Raw genomic sequence first — 17,959 nt, 5'->3', positions numbered from 1 at the left:
GGAGGGGCAGAGAGAGAGAGGGAGACACAGAATCGGAAGCAGGCTCCAGGCTCTGAGCTGTCAGCACAGAGCCCGACGCAGGGCTCGAACCCGCGGACCGTGAGATCGTGACCTGGCTGAAGTCGGATGCTTAACCGACTGCGCCACCCAGGCGCCCCTTCTCAGGCGATTCTAATAAGCAGCCAGGGTTTCAATTCACCAGCTTAGTGGTTCGGGGGCATTCATTGTAGGGCCCGGAGGCCTGGCCACCTAAGTAGCCCTACATAGTTTCTTTATAGCTTGCTGGTCATTGCTGACGTTTAGGATGCCCTAACCTGATTACCCAATCCTGATTACCAGGATTTTAAGAGGAAAACACTTTATATATTAGAAGTGATTTTGAGGGGCGCCTGGGTGGCTCAGTTGGATAAGTGTCTGACTTTGGCTCAAGGTCATGATCTCACAACTTGTGGGTTCGGCCCCGCAATGGGCTCTGTGCTGACAGCTCAGAGCCAGGAGCCTGATCCGGGTTCTTTCTCTCCCCCTCTCTTTGCCCCTCCTCCGCTCATGCTCTCTCTCTCTCTCTCTCTCTCTCTCTCTCTCTCTCTCTCAGATAAATAAAACATTAAAAATCTTTTAAACAACAACAAAAAAAGAAGTGATTTTGACAGAAACTCAGAGAGCCTAGGACTAAATGATACAGAGACACATATCCAAGGTTTTGTGTCACAGTTAAAGAAAATATAGAGGGAAATGGTAGAATGAGGCAGACACCCACCATCTGTCCCTTTTAATCCTCCCCCTATAGACCAATGCTTAACGTGCACCCAACAACCCTTGTTACAATGCAGTTTCTGACCCAGCTGGTCTGGGGAAGGCTTGAGGAGTAGCTGGTCCAGGGGTCATACTTACCATAGCAAGTTGCTAGATCCTACTGATGGTCAGGACTCACTCTCAGGGCCCTTTTTTGGGACCCAAACAAGAAAATGGCTTCCTCACTCCTGCAGAATGAATTCCATTGTGGTCCTTCATATCCAGAACCACTCTGCTCAAAATCATTCTTAATCTCCCACTGGACAACGTTATCAGAGGATCAGGGACTATTGAGTTAGAATGGGCTTCAAGGGCACCTAGCTTGGCCCACTGATTACCCAAGTGTGGCAATGAAACCAAGATGCAAAGGATCTGCCAAATTCACAGGCGATAGAGGCTAAGTCAAAACTGGATCCAAAGCCAGACCATGAAAGCAGCAGTTAAGGATTCTACATTAAAAAAAAAAAAAAAAAAAAAAAAAAAAAAAAAAAAAAATTTGTTTTGGTTTTTTTTTTTTTTTTTTTTTAAAGTTTATTTATTTATTTTGAGAGAGAGAGAGAGAGAGACACAGCTTATTTATTTTGAGAGAGGGAGGGAGAGACACAGCACGAATTGGGGAGGGGCAGAGAGAGAAGGAGAGAGAGAGAATCCCAAGCAGTCTCCACACTGTCAGCACAGAGCCTGAATCGGGGCTCGAACTCATGAACCGAGAGATCATGGCCGAGCCTGAAATCAAGAGGGGACGCTTAATCGAATGAGTCACTCAGGCACCCCTCTTTGTGTTATTTTCTAAATGACACACCACTTGATTATACTTAGGGAGTTTGTAGACGAATAAAGCAAGGTCAGAAAGAAATATACAACCATAAAGCTGGACCCACTGGCCTTCCGGCCCTAAGATGGGGCAGATAACGTGCTGGAGAGGCTTGCCTGTCCCTGGGACCACACAGGAGCATTGTTTCCTTTCCGGTGGGATTTCCATAAAGAAGTCTCAAGGCCCCCACAGAAGCTGCCCCATGTCACTTTCGTTTTCTGGAACCCCTTCTCAAGTGATTTTCTAAGCCCTACAGAAGAATGACATCCACTTTTGGGTATAATATCTTGCTCAATATTAAGAAACCCTCGTGTGAAACTGAAGACCTACACTGTTCTTTCAAAGGGGATTGGGGGTGTAAGGGTCATATTGCCAGAACATTGAGAAACATACCCAGCCAAGTGAGTCTGATTCTTGGTCCATTATTCGTTCCTTTTGTGGCTCCTTCAAAAAAACGGAACAAGTGCCAACGAAATCGTCAGACCCGGTGGCATTCGGAGTCCTGGGGCCATTGATGCAGCTGGGTCGGTGACAACACCGGCTCCTAGGTGTCCCCTTTTTTGCCACACTGTGTAAGCTGGACTCGTTATCATTTTTGGCCTCAAAGCTCAGGAATAGGATGAGACTGCCCCAGCAGACAGATTACCATATTATCACGCTCCCAGTAGCTATCTGAGTCTGGAATTAAGAACCATCCACAGGGAAATCAGCCTGAATGCCACAAGTCTGAATGTTAAATACAAGCACCACAGGGGCTTCCCTGGGAGGGAGGTCTGCTGGGCTCACGTCTGCCCTCTCCACTCCCAACTTTGCTTGGCTTTTGTCTTCTATTTCGTGTTCCTGGTAAATCCAATTCTGTCTCTATTACCATAGGCCACCTCAGCGCTTTCTTGGGAATTAGGTTGTCTGGACAGGCAGGGAAGCAAATACATACCTCTGGTGTCAAGGGATGAGGGTTAAGCTCATTTTCACTTTTGTGCTATTTCAAAAGATCACAAATTGTTTTCTTGGGGCCTAGTCAGAGAGACAGGAAAGAGCTGGAGGGTGAGACACCAAACTGCGGCCAGTGGTGATGTTTGAGCAATGAGCCTGGAGCTGCTTTTACATGTTTCTCATTGTCCTTTATTTTTCTTAATTGCCTTAATGGGCATGTGGTGCGCTGCAAAGCGAAGTGAAATTGTTTTCCTTAGTTGCTGTAATTTACAGAGAGACAGTTTGATCATATAACCCAGGGACTTTTCAATTCCATTGATCTTGGGGTAGAGGGAGAGGATTCTTTTTAAGTGAACGATGTGTTCACTAACGAATTCAAAGCCTATAAAGGGAAAAACCCATGTTTCTTCACCGCCCTGTTTCACAATAGCTATTAGATGACCACACCATCATCAAAGCGGTGGAAAATGTCCGTGGGAGGGGGACCGGGGCTTCAAGAGTTGCACTTGGCCAAGGCAATTGATTCCGACACCCCATCCACAGGCTGAAGGTGATGCCGTGAACCTGGGAAAGTCCAGGCCTGGTTCTGGCTGCCATGGGTCTGTTCTGATCCCAGAAGATGTGGAGGGGGTCCTGGCTCTGGGTTGCCTGGCGTCGACTGTGAGTTCCCAGCAGAGGCCTGGCGTCTCTGTCTGAGTATGACTTGACCAGCCACACACAGAGCCCGACTCGGACAGTAGGGTCTGGGCGTCCCGGGGAGCGGAGGACGCCGGCACCTCCTGACAGAGAAAAGGCCAAAGGCCACAGGCAGGGGTGCCTCCCCAGCAGTGGGGAGTGGGGGCTGGCTGGCTGGGGGCCTGGAGAAAGCCCCGCGTCCACCGAGCTGGGTCTGCACTCCTAGACGGTGCCGGGGTCCCAGGGCGCAGGGCCAGCTCCCGAGCATTTCCTGCCAGTCGCCCCGCCCATCCCGCCTCGCGCTCCGCCCACGCCTCCTCGCCCTCCTCCCCGCTTCCCGCCCTGCTCCCCGCAGCCCGCCCCCGCCCTCCTCCCGCCCCGCCGCTGGGGGGCGCCCGCGCGCCGCCCCCGCTATAAAGCGACGGGCCAGCGTCCCGCGCACCAGCGAGTGGGTTCCAGAGACGCCTAGGACGCCCTGGGAGCCATGGGCGAGCTCCCGTTCTTCAGGGCGCGCACGGCCTTGCACCCGGACCACCTGTGGATCTGGGAAAGGTCCGTGTACGTGGACGAGAACCAGCGTACCTGGCTGCCCATAATCATCGAGGTACAGCCGCCCTGGGGCAGGCGGGGCTGGGCGTGGGCGGCCGCGTCCACGCGGGTTTCTCCGCGGAGTGCGCTGGGCCACGTGGGGGGCCTGCCTTGGAGTTTGGGGTGTTTCGTGCCTCCTCTGTAGTGGCATTTATTTAGTTTTTTGCCTTTTTTTTTTTTTAATGTACCTATATGTACTTTTATTTAAAAAAATTTGGGGGGGCACCTGGGTGGCTCAGTCGGTTAAGTGTCAGACTTGGGCTCAGGTCATGATCTGACGGTTTGTGAGTTGGAGCCCCACATCGGACCCTGTGTTGACAGCTCAGAGCCTCGAGCCTGCTTTGGATTTTGCGTCCCCGTCTCTCTCTGCCCCTCCTCTGCTCGTGCTCTGTCTCTCTCTCTCTCTCTCTCTCTCAAAAATAAACATAAAAAATTAAAAAAAAATTTTATGAATATATAGAACTTACCAAACTCAACACTCGAAAAACAAATAATCCAGTGAAGAAATGGGCAGAGGACATGAATAGACACCTATGTGTCCTTTAAAAAATCAAGTTAAATATTTCCTTTTTTTTAAGTCAGGTATTTGTAGAATATCCTTTTTTTTTTTCAGCCTCTGCTTGGGGAAGATCTTCTTAAACATACCGCCCAAACCACAAACCAGAGTTTTTCACATAATCATTGTAGGTTCTGCATGAAGCATAACCCACTAGCAAACCGTGGGGCAGGGTTTGCTTCCGTGTATTTGAGAGCATTCTTAATATGTAAAGATTTACTTAAATCAATAAGAAAAAGATGAAGAAGGAAACTAAAAGTGGTTGAAGGATACAGAAAACTCTATACTAACACAGCAAGAATGGTGATTTCCACTGACATCTTGCAGGATGATCTGAATTATGTCTTGACAATTCTAATTTATTTCATAGATGGAAAATTGTTAAAAATATTTCCACTCTGGAGAGAGAGTCATTGAATAAGCCTAAGGGCCTGGTTTATATGCCAAGCACGATTCTAGACTGTTGAGGGTTTGCAGTGAATGTGATAAAATCCTACCACTTGTGAAGCTGACACTGGGCTGGGGTGAAGGACAATGAAGTAATTGAGGCTGGTGGTAAGTTGTGTCGGATGAGAGGCAGTAACTCGTGGTGTGGGGTCTTCAGGCAAGACCCTGCAAGAGTATTCATTCTCGTTTGCCTGTCATTTTAGTTGAAACCTTTGCAAACCACAGTTTTAGGCCTGCCTGCCTCGTGTGTATTTCAGAGAGTTGGATTTCCCTGAAATTTGTCCCTCTAGACGTAACATTTGTGCAGAGAGCTATCTGAAAGAAAGGGTACGAGCCCTGTGTCGATCTAGCAGAGAATGTTCCAGGCAGAGGACAACAGATACAAGAGATTACTGGGAATGTGGCATGTCCCCGAAATAGCGAGGAGGCCTTTGTGGCTGGAACAGGGTGGAGGGTGAGGGGCAAAATGGGAGATGGGGGAGGCAGGGGCCCAGATAGTGAAGGTTTCAGGTGCTTCTGCCCACGATGAGAAGCCACTGGAGGGCATCGAGCAGGGGAGTGGCGTTTTAGATGCACACCCTGGCTGTCGTGTGGGGATCTGGTTGTGGGGCACATGATCAACCAGGCAGCAAGTTAGATTTATTGCAATAGATGGGCAGTGGTGGAGGTGGGGAAAAGTGGTCTATCACCTGATTGTGGGGTCCGGGGATACGTGTCTCTCGATTTCTGCTCAGGTCATTATCTCACTGTTTGTGAGTTGGAGCCCCGTGTCGGGCTCTGTGCTGACAACACGGATTCTGCTTGGGATTCTCTCTTCTCCCTCTGCCTCTCTCTGTCTCTCTCTCTGTGTCCCTAACTGCCCCCCCCACAATAAATAAATATTAATAAAAAATAAAAGGAGCTCTATGACAAAAAAAAAAAAAAAAAAAAAAAATCCCAGAGCAGCTGAACTAAGGAAGTTCAAGGACAAACTCTCAGTTTGTTGTGTGGCCCTGTCTCGGTGTCCAGACACACGTGACCGCTGGTCGTCCTGGCCTGGCCAGAGTCCGCGAGAGGAGCATGCGTGGCTCAAGGGAACAGCGGTCACAGGCAGTTCAGATGCCGGCGAGGCTGCGAGGGTGGCAGGAAGGACTCCGGTCATCTGTGGGCCCGGGAGCCTGGGCCCTGAAGGTGTGCCCGGCCTTCCCTCCTCTTCAGATGGAGAGTAGCCTCCAAGTACTCATGCGGCAGGAAGATGTCCTCCTGGGGGGGGCTGTGTGCCCCGGCCTGCTAGCCCCCGGCCTGCTGCCCTCCATGTGGCAGCTCTACCCTGGAAGACGATACCGAGGCTCAGACTCCAGTTTCTGGCGCGTCGTGTACCACATCGAGGCAAGTGTGTCCCTTCTCCCGGGGACCATCGGGTGGCCTTGGGTGGCCCTGCGCCCCCTCCCCCACGTCTGGCCTCCGTTCCCTCCGGCTCTGCAGCGAAAACTGAAAATAACAAGGGCAGGAGCTTACAGCTGCAGGATTTTAAAGGACTGGATGAGAGAGATGTTAGAAGAAGATGAATGACTGGGGCCACCCGCTGCGGTCCAACTGAAGCCCCCTCGGCTGCAGGGGGTCAGGGAGCCTCTCCGGAGGGCAGTCAGGGGGTGAAGGCCTGGTGGGGAGGAGGGGCTCCTAGGATCCCTCGCCCCCAAGCAGGTTCCCGCCTCCCGCTCCAAACTACCGGGAGGCCCAGAGCCAGGAAGAGAAGGATGGAAGGATGCCCAGGGCTCCGGCCATTGGTCCCCTTCTCTCATGCAGTTCAGTGGCACGGAGGAGATGCTCCTTGAGCAGCTGCCGGACCCGGAGTATGAGTGACGAGGTAAGTACCTTTGGGGCGTGAGACCTGTTAGTCTGGAGTGACCAGGTCGGGGAGAAGGAGCAGCCTTTTCGCCACGAAGGCAGTGCTGACTTCCACCCCGACCGTACTGCCCTCCGAGGGTCTCGGGGGGGGGGGGGGGGGGGGGGGCTCTCCCCTCTGCCGCCTCGGAGACTAATAATTTTTGGGCAGCCCCCTTACTGCACATCTGTACCGCGCCTCACAGGTTACGGGCATTGTGGATTATCACGCCAACTGCGCCGGGGATCGTTTGACTCGATAGGTCACCAGAATGAGCTTCGAGGAAGTACAGTAACTTCTTAGGTCCCAGAGCCATGTTCCAAATCCAGGCGTTCCGTCACCGGGCCCCTCGCTGTGGTCAGAGTCTGCCCCTGCGAGGCCTCAGCTCCGGGGACCCGCGCTCACCTCCAGGCTCCCACTCCAGAACTGCCCCCGCCGGCTCTGCCTCTGCCCCTCCCCCCAAAAAACCTCCCTCCACCCCACCTCCGGCCCGCCCTTCAACTCTACCAGGTCCTGCCCTTTGCCTTTGACTGTGTCTTCTCTCGTCCTTCTCTTGGTCCAGGCCCCATGGCTCCTGTCTCCTCCTGTCCCCAAGTGCTGCAGGCCTGCAGTGGGGACGTTCGTGCTTGCACTCACCCTCGTGTGCCAGCCCTGTGTGTTCTGTTCTGTGCCCCCCACCCCCCGCCCCGGCCCGGGAGAGAATGAGAGGCAGGAGACGAGCCTGCCTGCGGCCCCGTCCAGGTGCCCTGGCTGTCCTGCCCTCTGGCTTTCTCCTGGTGGGTTTTGGCCTCTCCCTTCATTCTGCCGCTCTCGGTAACTAGTGTTGTGGGGCTGCGTACCCCGGGCTGCTTCTCACTCCGTTCCCTCAGCTCCGTGTGCCTCTGGCTGCCAGGGAGCGGGACCGACTCACTCGAGCCCGGGCCAGGCCGTGGGGCCCCTGGACCAGCTGTCTCACATTGGTGCCCGTGACCGTGCTACAGAAGCCCCCCCCCCCCCCCAGCCCAAGCAGGCTGAGGTGCGGTTCCCAGGAAGGCCTGAGAGGAGCCCAGATCTGCGCCCAGAATGTCAGCAATCCACATCTCGTGATGTAGCAGGAGGCCAAGCAAGCGAGCGCCGTGGACGGGCCCTCAGGCTGCCCATCTGTCCAAGGACGGAGCTTGAAGTTGCCCCTTTTTAATGGTGCGCACACACCTGGGATGTCATGAAGTCGTGTGTAGTGTGAACACTTTGCAATGTGGATTACATGTGAAACAGTTCATCTGCCTCGGTGCTGACCCAGCTCCTATCCCTTCACCTCGATTCTAGGGGAGAGAAGCGAGAACAGGCAGTCACCAAGTAAGTTTTGGAAGGGAAAGAAGACTCATGAATTTAGTGTGTTTCTTTTACGTTGGTGACAAGGCTGGGTTGAATGATTGATTGGCATATACTCCAAATGCTCAAAACCCCAGTGTTCTCAGAGGCCCGCTTTGAGAACCGTTGGGGTAAGTGACCTCAGAAGGTCTTTGTTGGCAACTCCGGGTGTTCAAGATCCCTCTGTCTGGTCCCCCGGCCAGTCATCTCCCCCCAACCCGGCTCAGGCACTCACCAGGCTCTGTCCTTACATGTGTACCTCCGGTGCCAGTAGGAGACCCTCCTCCCTGACTGAAACTGTGCCCAGCCGCCCGGGCCTCAGCCACAGTCCCCTCCCTGCCTCTCATGCTCCGTGCTCACAGCCCAGCCCACCCCAGGCCCTGTCTCTGCTGCTTCCTTTGCCAAGATTAGCTGCCCGCCGCCTCTACCCTCTGAGAGGGTAAACGGCCTCCAGTGTCGCAGAGGGAGGCCTTCCAGTAGAAGGCATCCATCCCGTGTGGAGTACTGGTGGTCCCCACTCGTATGCGACTGTAGTCACAGGCGCGAACGGAATGATAGGCGTATTGTTAAGTATCCAATAAGCAAATTATATAAGAAAAGTACCGCTTCTCCGATTTTGTTTTCCCGGATCCCAGTCTTGGCACTGGACAGATAAACGTCGGGTACCACGTGTGACAGGGTCTCTGTCTCTTGTGATTTTAACCCCGTTGCCCTGCACGGTGCTTGGTGATGTGAGAGCTTGGTGTGTTAGAGATATTACTAGACAAGACTCTGGTCGGTAGGGACAGGGCATCAGGCTATCAGGACAGGAGGAATGTCGGAGATCAGCCAGTTGTCTCACTTTTAAGAGCAGGCCCAGGAGGAGGAAAGTTCTCATCTGGGGTTGAATGTTTGTGCCTCCCTCCGTCGCCCAGATTCATGTCGATGCCTTAACCTCCAATGTGTGTATTCAGAGATGGGGCCTTTGGGAGGCAGTTAGGGTAAGATGAGGTCCTGAAGGTGTCGCCCCAGGATGGAATTGGTGCCCTTCTAAGAAGAGGAGGACCGAGAAAGAGCTCTCTCCGTGCACGCGCACCAAGGAAAGGCCAAGTGAGGACACGGTGAGAAGACAACAGTCTGCCAGCCGGGAAGAAGGTTCTCAATAGACAGGGAATCTGCCGGCACCTCCGTGTTGGACGCCCCAGCCTACAGAACCTTGAGAAATAAACGTCTGTTATTGAAGCCACCCAGTCTCTGGCATTTTGTTACAATGGCCCAAGTGGACTGACGGTTCTTGCTCAAAATCCTTTTGTTTCTGAAAAGCGTGACCAGCCCTGTGAACTCTGCCGGGTGCTACAGATACAGCCGTGAACAGGACGAAGGCCCCGCTCTCACGCACTGCTCATTCCAGAAAAAGACGGACGAGAAGCTCGGGCTGTGCCCAGTCCTACAAAGAAAACAGAGTAGGATAACCTGACGGTGAGTTGGGTCAGATGGTGAAGAGATGGCCATCTCTGGGGGTGGCCTCTAAGATTGGACCTCGAAGACAAGAGCGAGCTAGGCTCTTAAGCCAGGGAAGAGAGTTCCAGGGAGAGGAAATGGCGAGTCCCGTGCAGGTTGCATTTTCTGTGGACATTAGAAATGGCAAGAGGGTTGCTTCTCATTAAAAGAGATGCTGTTTTATAAGAATAAGTGGCCCCAGTGCGTTAACCGTAAACACGGCGCAGAATTGCAGGTTTCCACAGCAAGAGTGACTTCGGGCTTTGGCTGAAACAGCTGAGTGGACCGTGGTGCTACCGCTTGAGGTGCAGATGTGGCCTGGAGATGTGGCTTGGGCAAAGGGAGAGAGACCAGGAGTGCTGTCTTAGCCGTGCTGAGTTTGAGATGTCTGGGATACCTCCAGTTGGAGTTGTTGCCCTCATCTAGAGCTTATCCGGGACTAACAGCATAAATTGAGGAGTCATTAAAAATATACAAATGACCATTAAAGCCGGGGCCCGACTGGGCTCACTTGCGGAGACGTGGCGGTGCCTGTGGAAGCGGGAGGAGAACGTATTTCAAGAAGGAGCCTACAAGGGGGCGCCTGGGTGGCTCAGTGGGTGAGGTTTCCAACTCTTGATTTCCGCTCTGGTCACGATCTCGTGGTTCGTGAGTCGGAGTCCCTTATCGGGCTCTGCGCTGACAGTGTGGAGCCTGCTTGGGATTCTCTCTCTGCCCCCCACCCCCCTGCTCTAAATAAATAAGCTTAAAAAAAAAAAAAAAGGAGTCTGCAGGACCTGCTGCTTGGGGCCGAGTAGAGTGACCATTGGATTTGGTCACACGGAGTCTGATGGTGACGTCAGGGAAAGTTTCCGTGCTGTGACGGGGGTATTGCCCTCTGGGGTGGGTGTGGAGGAAAGGGGAGGGGAGGAGGGTTGACCTTGCTATGAGCTCTGCTGGGGGGGTCTTGGAGAAGGTAGCTCCGAGGGTGTGTTAAGCTGGAGCCTAGGCGTGTGCACTGAAGGAAAGGTTCAGGAGAAGGGGACCGATCGATGAGGCAGGACGGGGAGGGTGCCGTCAAAGGAACAATATTCCGGAAGCTAACAGAGATGAACCCCAGGCACAGAGGTGTGTCGGCATCTGATGGCAGCTTGCAGCTTCCGCAGTTTTCGATGCCAGGACGATCTTGTTTCCTTTCTCCCTCACACAAGATTGGGTGTGTTTTTTTCTTAAGTATTTTAAAGAGCTGATCATTTCACCCACAAGCATTTTATTACATATCCTCACAGACAAGACTTTTATTCTCGATAGCCAGCATACCGTTATCCCACCTAACAAAACCAACAGTAATTCCTTAATATCTTCTCCTACCCCGTCTGTTTTCAAATGTCCTCCATGATCTCAAATGGCTTCCAACAGGTGGTATAATTCAAGATGCAGACAGCACGTGGCTGATGTGTCTCAAATGCCCTGTAATCTGTAACAGCCCTCTTCCTTCTTTAGAGCAGAGCAGGTAGATTGTCCTGTAAGACTTTCTGGATTTGGTCGATGGCATCCCAGACTTGCTGAGACTCTGGTTGAATTCTTTGGGCACGGATCCTTCATAGAGGTGGCGCCACATTTGGTGCTCGTTGCGTCAGATCAGGAAGTGCGCAGTGTCAGGTGACCCCACTCAGAGTGGTGGTTTAAGATTGATCTGTGGGCTCCGGTGTCCTCCCATCCATCCTGGTGTCCCCTTCTGAACCCGTCCTCTCTGTACCTTTGGCATGTTTATGATGCGTAGTCATCCTATCCAAGATTATTGTCTTGCCTTTTATTTGAGTCTACATTGTCTTTCGGGAATGCTTTATAGTTTTAATCATGAGGGTTTCGCACATTCTCGTGGAAGCTATTCTCAGGCATTTTATTGATTCTTTTTGTTATTATAACGATGTCTTTCCTTTCATCATCTTTAACAGGATGTTGCCCGAAGGGTTGTGTGAATACGCAAGTGTGTATAACATGAGCTATCGTTTCCTGTAAGCCAGTTTTATAGTCTTCTGTATTACTAAATTATCTCATTATTTATAGTAGTTTTAATTTACTTTTTGGGTATTCCAGATATATAATGATAGTATCTACAAATAGAGTTATTATCTCCTCTTTCTTTCTAATTCTATGGTTATAACTGTCTTCTCTTGTCTAATACCGCCAGCGCTATGGTAAGTAACAGAGATACTAGGCATTCTTTTATTTTCTTCATTTTATCAGGACAGCGTCTAGAGTTTTCCCCATTAAGTATGATCCTGGCTTAGGAGCTTGGATGTTTGTATTTTAGCATGTTAAAGAAGTGTCTTTCAGTTCCTTTTTTAGAATTTTAATTTGAATGGGTATTGAGTTTTGTTACATGCCTTTTTTCATTTCTAAGGAGATGATCCTATGATACTTTTCTTACACTCTAATGATACCGTGTTAATATTAGGTTATGGACTCTTCCTTGCATTGCTGGAATGAACCCCACTTGGTCATGATGTAGAATGTGTTCATGTGCTGGTGGATCTCTTTGCTGATATTTAACATTTTTGCATCATAGCAAAAGAGGTCTAGAATTTTTCTCCACCCCCCCTTCCTCTCTCTGTCAAGTGTTGGCATCTAAGTTATATTCACTTTATAAAAATAATTTGGAGACTTTTCTTGTGTTATATCCTATTATAGTATAAGTTACATTAGACTTTTTTTTAAGCTTGGTAGAACCCATTCACGCCTGGTGCCTTTTTAGAAGGAGCACTTGTACAGTTTTCTATTTCTTCTGTGAAAATTGGTCTAAGTTCTCTCTCTCTCTCTCTCTCTCTCTCTCTCTCTCTCTCTCTCTACTGGAGCCAAGTTAAATAAGTTTTCCTGGGAAAGCATCAATTTCACCTAGGTTTTATATTTTATCTTAACAGCTATTCAAATTAGTCTCAGGACTTTTAATATTCTCTCTGGGGGATTACTGCCCCTTTTCCTATTTTGTCTTTTCTGTGTGTTATCCCACTCAGTAAAATTAGGTTTGTCTGTTTCCCAGAGAACCAACTTTCTGATTCATTCATTCTTTTTGTTTGTTTTTTATCTCACTGGTGTCTGTTTTTATATTTCATTCTTTATTTCTGTACTCCTTTGTTCTCCTTCTCCCGTCTTCTAGCTATTTCAATCGGGTGTTTATATCCTTTTTAAAATTTGTAGCCAGATATATAGCAGTTTTATTTAAATGTAATTGACATCCCATACAATTCACATATTCAAAGTGTATAATTCAGTTGTTTTTTTTCATATTCACATAGCTATACAACCATCACCGTGACCAATTTTAGAACATTTTCATTACCTCAGAAAGACACTGCACAGCCGCTAGCATGGACTCCGTGATACCCCCAAACTTCTCAGCACCAGACAATCGCTGATCTCATTTCTGCCCTATAGATTCACCTATTTGGGAAATTTCATATAAATGGAATCCTACACTATGTGGTCTTCTGTGACTGGATTCTTTAGCATCATATTTTCAAAGGTCACACACGTTCTAGCAAGTTTCAGTATTTCATTCCTTTTTATGACCAAATACCGTTCCATCATATGACTACTCCACATTTTATAAATTCATGGACATTTGGGTTATTTCCACTTTTTGCCTCTTATAAATAATGCTGCTACAGGTTTTCACATATAAGTTTTTGTGTGGACATATGTTTTTATTTCTCTTGGTTATATACCTGGGGGTGGAATTGCTGGGCCATACGGTAACTTGTTTTTGACTTTTTGAGGAATTGCCAGACTCTTTTCCACGGTGGCTGCACGTCCCCACCAGCAGTGTGTGCGAGTTCCTATTTCCCCACACCCTTGTCAACACTTCGGATGTGGCTTTCTGATTATAGCCATCTAGTTGGCGTAAAATGGTATCTCATTGTGGTGTTGATTTGCGTTTTCCCGACGTCTGATGATGTTTATACATTTTCATGTGCTTATTGGCCATTTGCATATCTTCTTTGGAGAAATGCCTGTTAAGATCCATTGCCTGTTTTTTTTAAGATTGAGGTATAATTGATGTACAGTGTATTAATTTCAGCTGTACGACCTAATGATCCAATATTTGTATGTATTGCCAGGTGATCACCACAGTAAGCCTAGTTAATATCCATCACCATATAGTTATGAAATTTTTCTGTGATGAGAACTTTATTTTATTTATTTATTTATTTATTTATTTATTATTTTAATGTTTATTTTTGAGACAGACAGAGACAGAACATGAACGGGGGAGGGTCAGAGAGAGGGAGACACAGAATCTGAAACAGGCTCCAGGCTCTGAGCTGTCAGCATAGAGCCCAATGCGGGGCTCGAACTCATGGACCATGGAAATCACGGCCTGAGCCGAAGTCGGACGCTTAACCGACTGAGCCACCCAGGCGCCCCTGTGATGAGAACTTTAAAGATTACTTCCTTAGCAACTTTCAAATATACAATACAGTATTATTAACTGTAGTTACCATGCTGTATATTACATCTCCATAACTTGTTTATTGCTGTTTTTTAAATGGGGTTATTTTCATTTTTATTACTGAGGTGTAAGACTTCTTTATATATTTGGATTCAACTCCCTTATCAAATGTCATTTACAAATATTTTCTCCTAACCTGCACGTTGTCTTGCCACTTGTTTGATGGTCCCCTTAAAAGCACAAAACTTCTTGGGGCGCCTGGGTGGCTCAGTCGGTTAAGCTTCCGACTTCAGCTCAGGTCACGATCTCGCGGTCCGCGAGTTTGAGCCCCGCGTCGGGCTCTGGGCTGATGGCTCAGAGCCTGGAGCCTGCTTCCGATTCTGTGTCTCCCTCTCTCTCTGTCCCTCCCCGGTTCATGCTGTGTCTCTCTCTGTCTCAAAAATGAATAAACGTTAAAAAAAAAAATTTAAAAAAAAAAAGCACAAAACTTCTTAATTTTGATGAATTCTAACTTATTTTTTTCTTTTATTACTTGTGTTTTTAATATTATATCTAAGAAAGCTTTGCCTAACTCAAGGTCATGAAGGTTTAGTCTACATTTTCTTCTAAAAGTTTTATGGCTTAAATTCTTACATTAAAGTATATGGTCCATTTTGAGTTAATTTGTATGTATAGTGTGAGGTAGGGATCCATGTGTATAGCTAGTTGCCTCAGTGTCATTTGTTGAAAAGACTATTTTTCCCCCATTGAACTGTCTTAACACGCTTGTCAAAAATCAATTGACTATAAAAGTAAGGGTTAATTTCTGGATTCTCAATTCTGTTCCATTGATGTGTGTGTGTGTGTGTGTGTGTGTGTGTGTGTGTGTGTACATATACACAATCTGTTTTTATGTCTGTCCTTATGTCAGTACTGCACTGCCTTGATTGCTCTATCTTTGTGATAAATTTTGAAATTGAGAAGTATGAGTCCTCCAATCGTTTTCAAGATTGTTTTCGTTATTCTGGGTCCCTGGAATTTCCATATGAATTTCAAGATCAGTTTGTCAATTTCTGCAATGAAGTCAGGGGAGATTTTGATAGAGATTGTGTTGAGTCTGTAGATCAATATGCAGAGAATTCCTATCTGTAATCTGCTCAGGCTGCTGTAACCAAATGCCACAGATCAGATGTTTTGTTTCAACGGTTACCTTTATATTAATATCACAGGGTGTCATCCTTCCTCCTTTGTAACACTGTCCAAGGAACGTTCTGTAATGATGGACATGCTCTTTATTTGTGGTCTCCAATGGGAGCTACTAGCTGCATGTGGGGGCACGTGGGTGGCTCATTTGGTTAAGTGTCTGACTTCGGCTCAGGTCATGATCTCGCAGTCCACGAGTTCAAGCCCCACGTCGGGCTCTGTGCTGACAACTCAGAGCCTGGAACCTGCTTTGGATTCTGTGTTTCCCTCTCTCTCTTCCATTCTCCTGCTCACGCTCTTCTCTCTCTCTCTCCCAAAAATAAATATTTAAAAATATTAAAACAAAAAAAAGAAATGAAGTGTGAATTGTGGCCAGTGTAACTGAGAAACTGAACTTAAGATTTTATTTTAATGCTAATGAATTTAAAATTTAAGTTGCCACATACAGTTGGTGGCTACCATGTTGGACAGTGCAGGTCTTTTGGTTCCTTACTATGAACAATATTGAAATTAGTAACCTCTTCTTTCCCCTCTTCTTCTTCTCCCCCAAAGTACTTAAAGTGGTATCTGTTTAGTGCTAAATGGTACCTTTCAGGGCACCAGCAAGCTTACTTTCTATGTAATTTTTCCCTTCTCTCCCCAGTTTTGATAGCTGAATTACATCTTTGTTATCAGAGGATATGACAAATACATAGTGTTCTTCACCCTATGCCTATTAGTCTTTACAGTTAAATATATTCAGTGCTTCTCAGTAGCTCTTAGGAAAAGCTTCTCTAAACATTTCTTGGTTGTCTGAAGCATATTATTTAGTAGATTACTCAGGAAGGGCACACAGTCGCATTATTCCCTGATTCCCTCAACTTTATCACAATTTGTCTATAGCCTTCATACTTGAAGGGCATTTGGGCTGAATTTTAAAAAAATGGCTCAGAGTGCCTGGGTGGCTCAGTTGGTTAAGCATCTGACTTCAGCTCAGGTCATGATCTCATGACTTGTGAGTTTGAGCCCTGCATTGAGCTCTGTGCTGACAATGTGGAGCCTGCCTAGGACTCGCTCTCGCTCTCTCTCTCTCTCTCTCTCTCTCTGGCCCCCTCCCCAGTTGCACTCTATCTCTCTCTCAAAATAAGTAAATAAAAACCTTTTGAAGTAATGACTCACATTTTCTTTCTTGGGTATCTGTACTATGTTACTTAATTTTGTCCATTGTGTTTTAACTTAAAAGTATTGTGCAAAGGTGTAATACCTTGTAAATTACATGGTCATTTTACCTATGCCAAAAGGATTTCTATTCTGTAAATTCTAATAAAATTAACAGACAGTGCCTTGGAATTGACTGTTCTGGTCCAAGCACAACACCGTCCTGTTTAAATATACAGGTTCAAGTCAGTTTCTTGGTTTGTTTTCAGGAAAGTTTTCTTTCATAGTGGCTTATATTTGTTCACTTGACTACCTTTTACCTTCTGTCCTTGTGTTGTGTCAGGGGTGGGGCTGGGGAGGGGCCTATTATGCATATGTTGGATCTTCTTTGCCTCTCTTCTATCCATCACTTTCTCTTGAATCCTTTGATCTTTTTCTTCGACTGATTTTCTTTTTGTGTTTCCACTTTATACACTGTTTCTTTTTTTCTATCCCCGTTACTCTACTTGTTTTTGTCATTTGAGGAGACTGGAAAACCATGCCACTCTCACCACCTTGCCCCGATCCTTGTTGTACTTTAAAGATACTTTGTTACTCTTTTTTTTCCTCTCTCACCAAATAAGTTTATTTACAAAGTGGAAATACCTTTAGAAGCATACTAATTCTAAGAGATTCTTCTCCATCTGTCTATACCAGATGAGTCAACATGAACTGGTCCAGTGAAGTCATTGTCAGTGAGTGAATCCTCTTTGTGATAGCAAGTGAACTTCCAACGGCAAACACCATTTATAAATCTAAGTGTGATATTTTCCAAGAAAATGTTCTTGCAAATACTTTACTATAATGAGCATTCATAGTTTTGAGGTGAAAGCTTGGAACTATTAAAACTGAACATTTCAATAATATGGGAGAGCTCTTTGCACAAACTCAACTTTGGAACCTGGTCCTGATGATGATGTGGTACTTACACAGCAGGTTGGGTTGATTGAGGTGCTGATGACCTGGGCCTCAGGGCTTGGAGGGCCAAAAAAAGCCAGAATCTAGGGAACTTGGCTGGTGTGCTCTGACCTGATGGTGCCTCCCTCCAACACTGGCCTCATCACCCACCAACCAAGGACACCAGGGAGCCGTCTCCACTTCCCTGACTTTTTGGTTGGATTGTACTGGGTTAAATATCTGCGTGTCTCATTTCTACTAATCCGCTAACCTCGAGGATCATGGATATCCACAGTAAACTTTCGTCTTGGAAGGCACGCGCAAATTTAGCCTATCTTGTGGAAGAAAAATAGACTCTAGCCATAATTTGATAATTCTGTCTGGCTCGTCATGAAATCTGCACTTGTTATAGTCTGTACACCAGTCAGGGTACACCGTCCTTGTAGACAAGGTTTAATTTAGCCTGGAAGAGTCTAAAGGCAGGTATTCCCTTAAGAGAGCAATTCCAGTAATCCAGACAAAAGGGGAGGAGAGCTGCTGCTGTGATCTTCCTACTATCACTTAAAACCCATTGATACTTAATTTCCAGCACAGTCCGAAGCACACTGTGATTGGGACAAAGCAAGTAATGATGCACTCGGGTTGATGAGATGAGAAGACTCAGGCCCAGATATTTTTGGTAACTCGCCTGAATCACACTGCCACAAGTGAGATCAGGTATTGAATATTATGCCCAGAATTCGTGATCCCCAAAGACCACCAGGGAGCCGAGTC

General features: G+C 47.5%; 1 protein-coding gene across 1 annotated transcript; it reads left to right on the top strand.

Annotated features, from left to right (window-relative positions):
• The first annotated feature begins 3,682 nt into the window (after positions 1–3,682).
• Positions 3,683–6,647, top strand: TCL1A (TCL1 family AKT coactivator A). Its single transcript, XM_040478438.1, has 3 exons — positions 3,683–3,818; positions 6,003–6,173; positions 6,591–6,647. Exons 1-3 carry the CDS (start codon positions 3,699–3,701, stop codon positions 6,645–6,647), a joined length of 348 nt encoding a protein of 115 aa, XP_040334372.1. The 5' UTR covers positions 3,683–3,698.
• Positions 6,648–17,959: the final 11,312 nt, after the last annotated feature.

This window comes from Herpailurus yagouaroundi, unplaced genomic scaffold (assembly GCF_014898765.1).
Source record: "Herpailurus yagouaroundi ecotype Mexico unplaced genomic scaffold, PumYag 141, whole genome shotgun sequence".
Taxonomy (NCBI): Eukaryota; Metazoa; Chordata; class Mammalia; order Carnivora; family Felidae; genus Herpailurus; species Herpailurus yagouaroundi.
The sequence above is the reverse complement of the archived record's forward strand: the minus strand, read 5'-3'. Positions and strand labels throughout refer to the sequence as shown.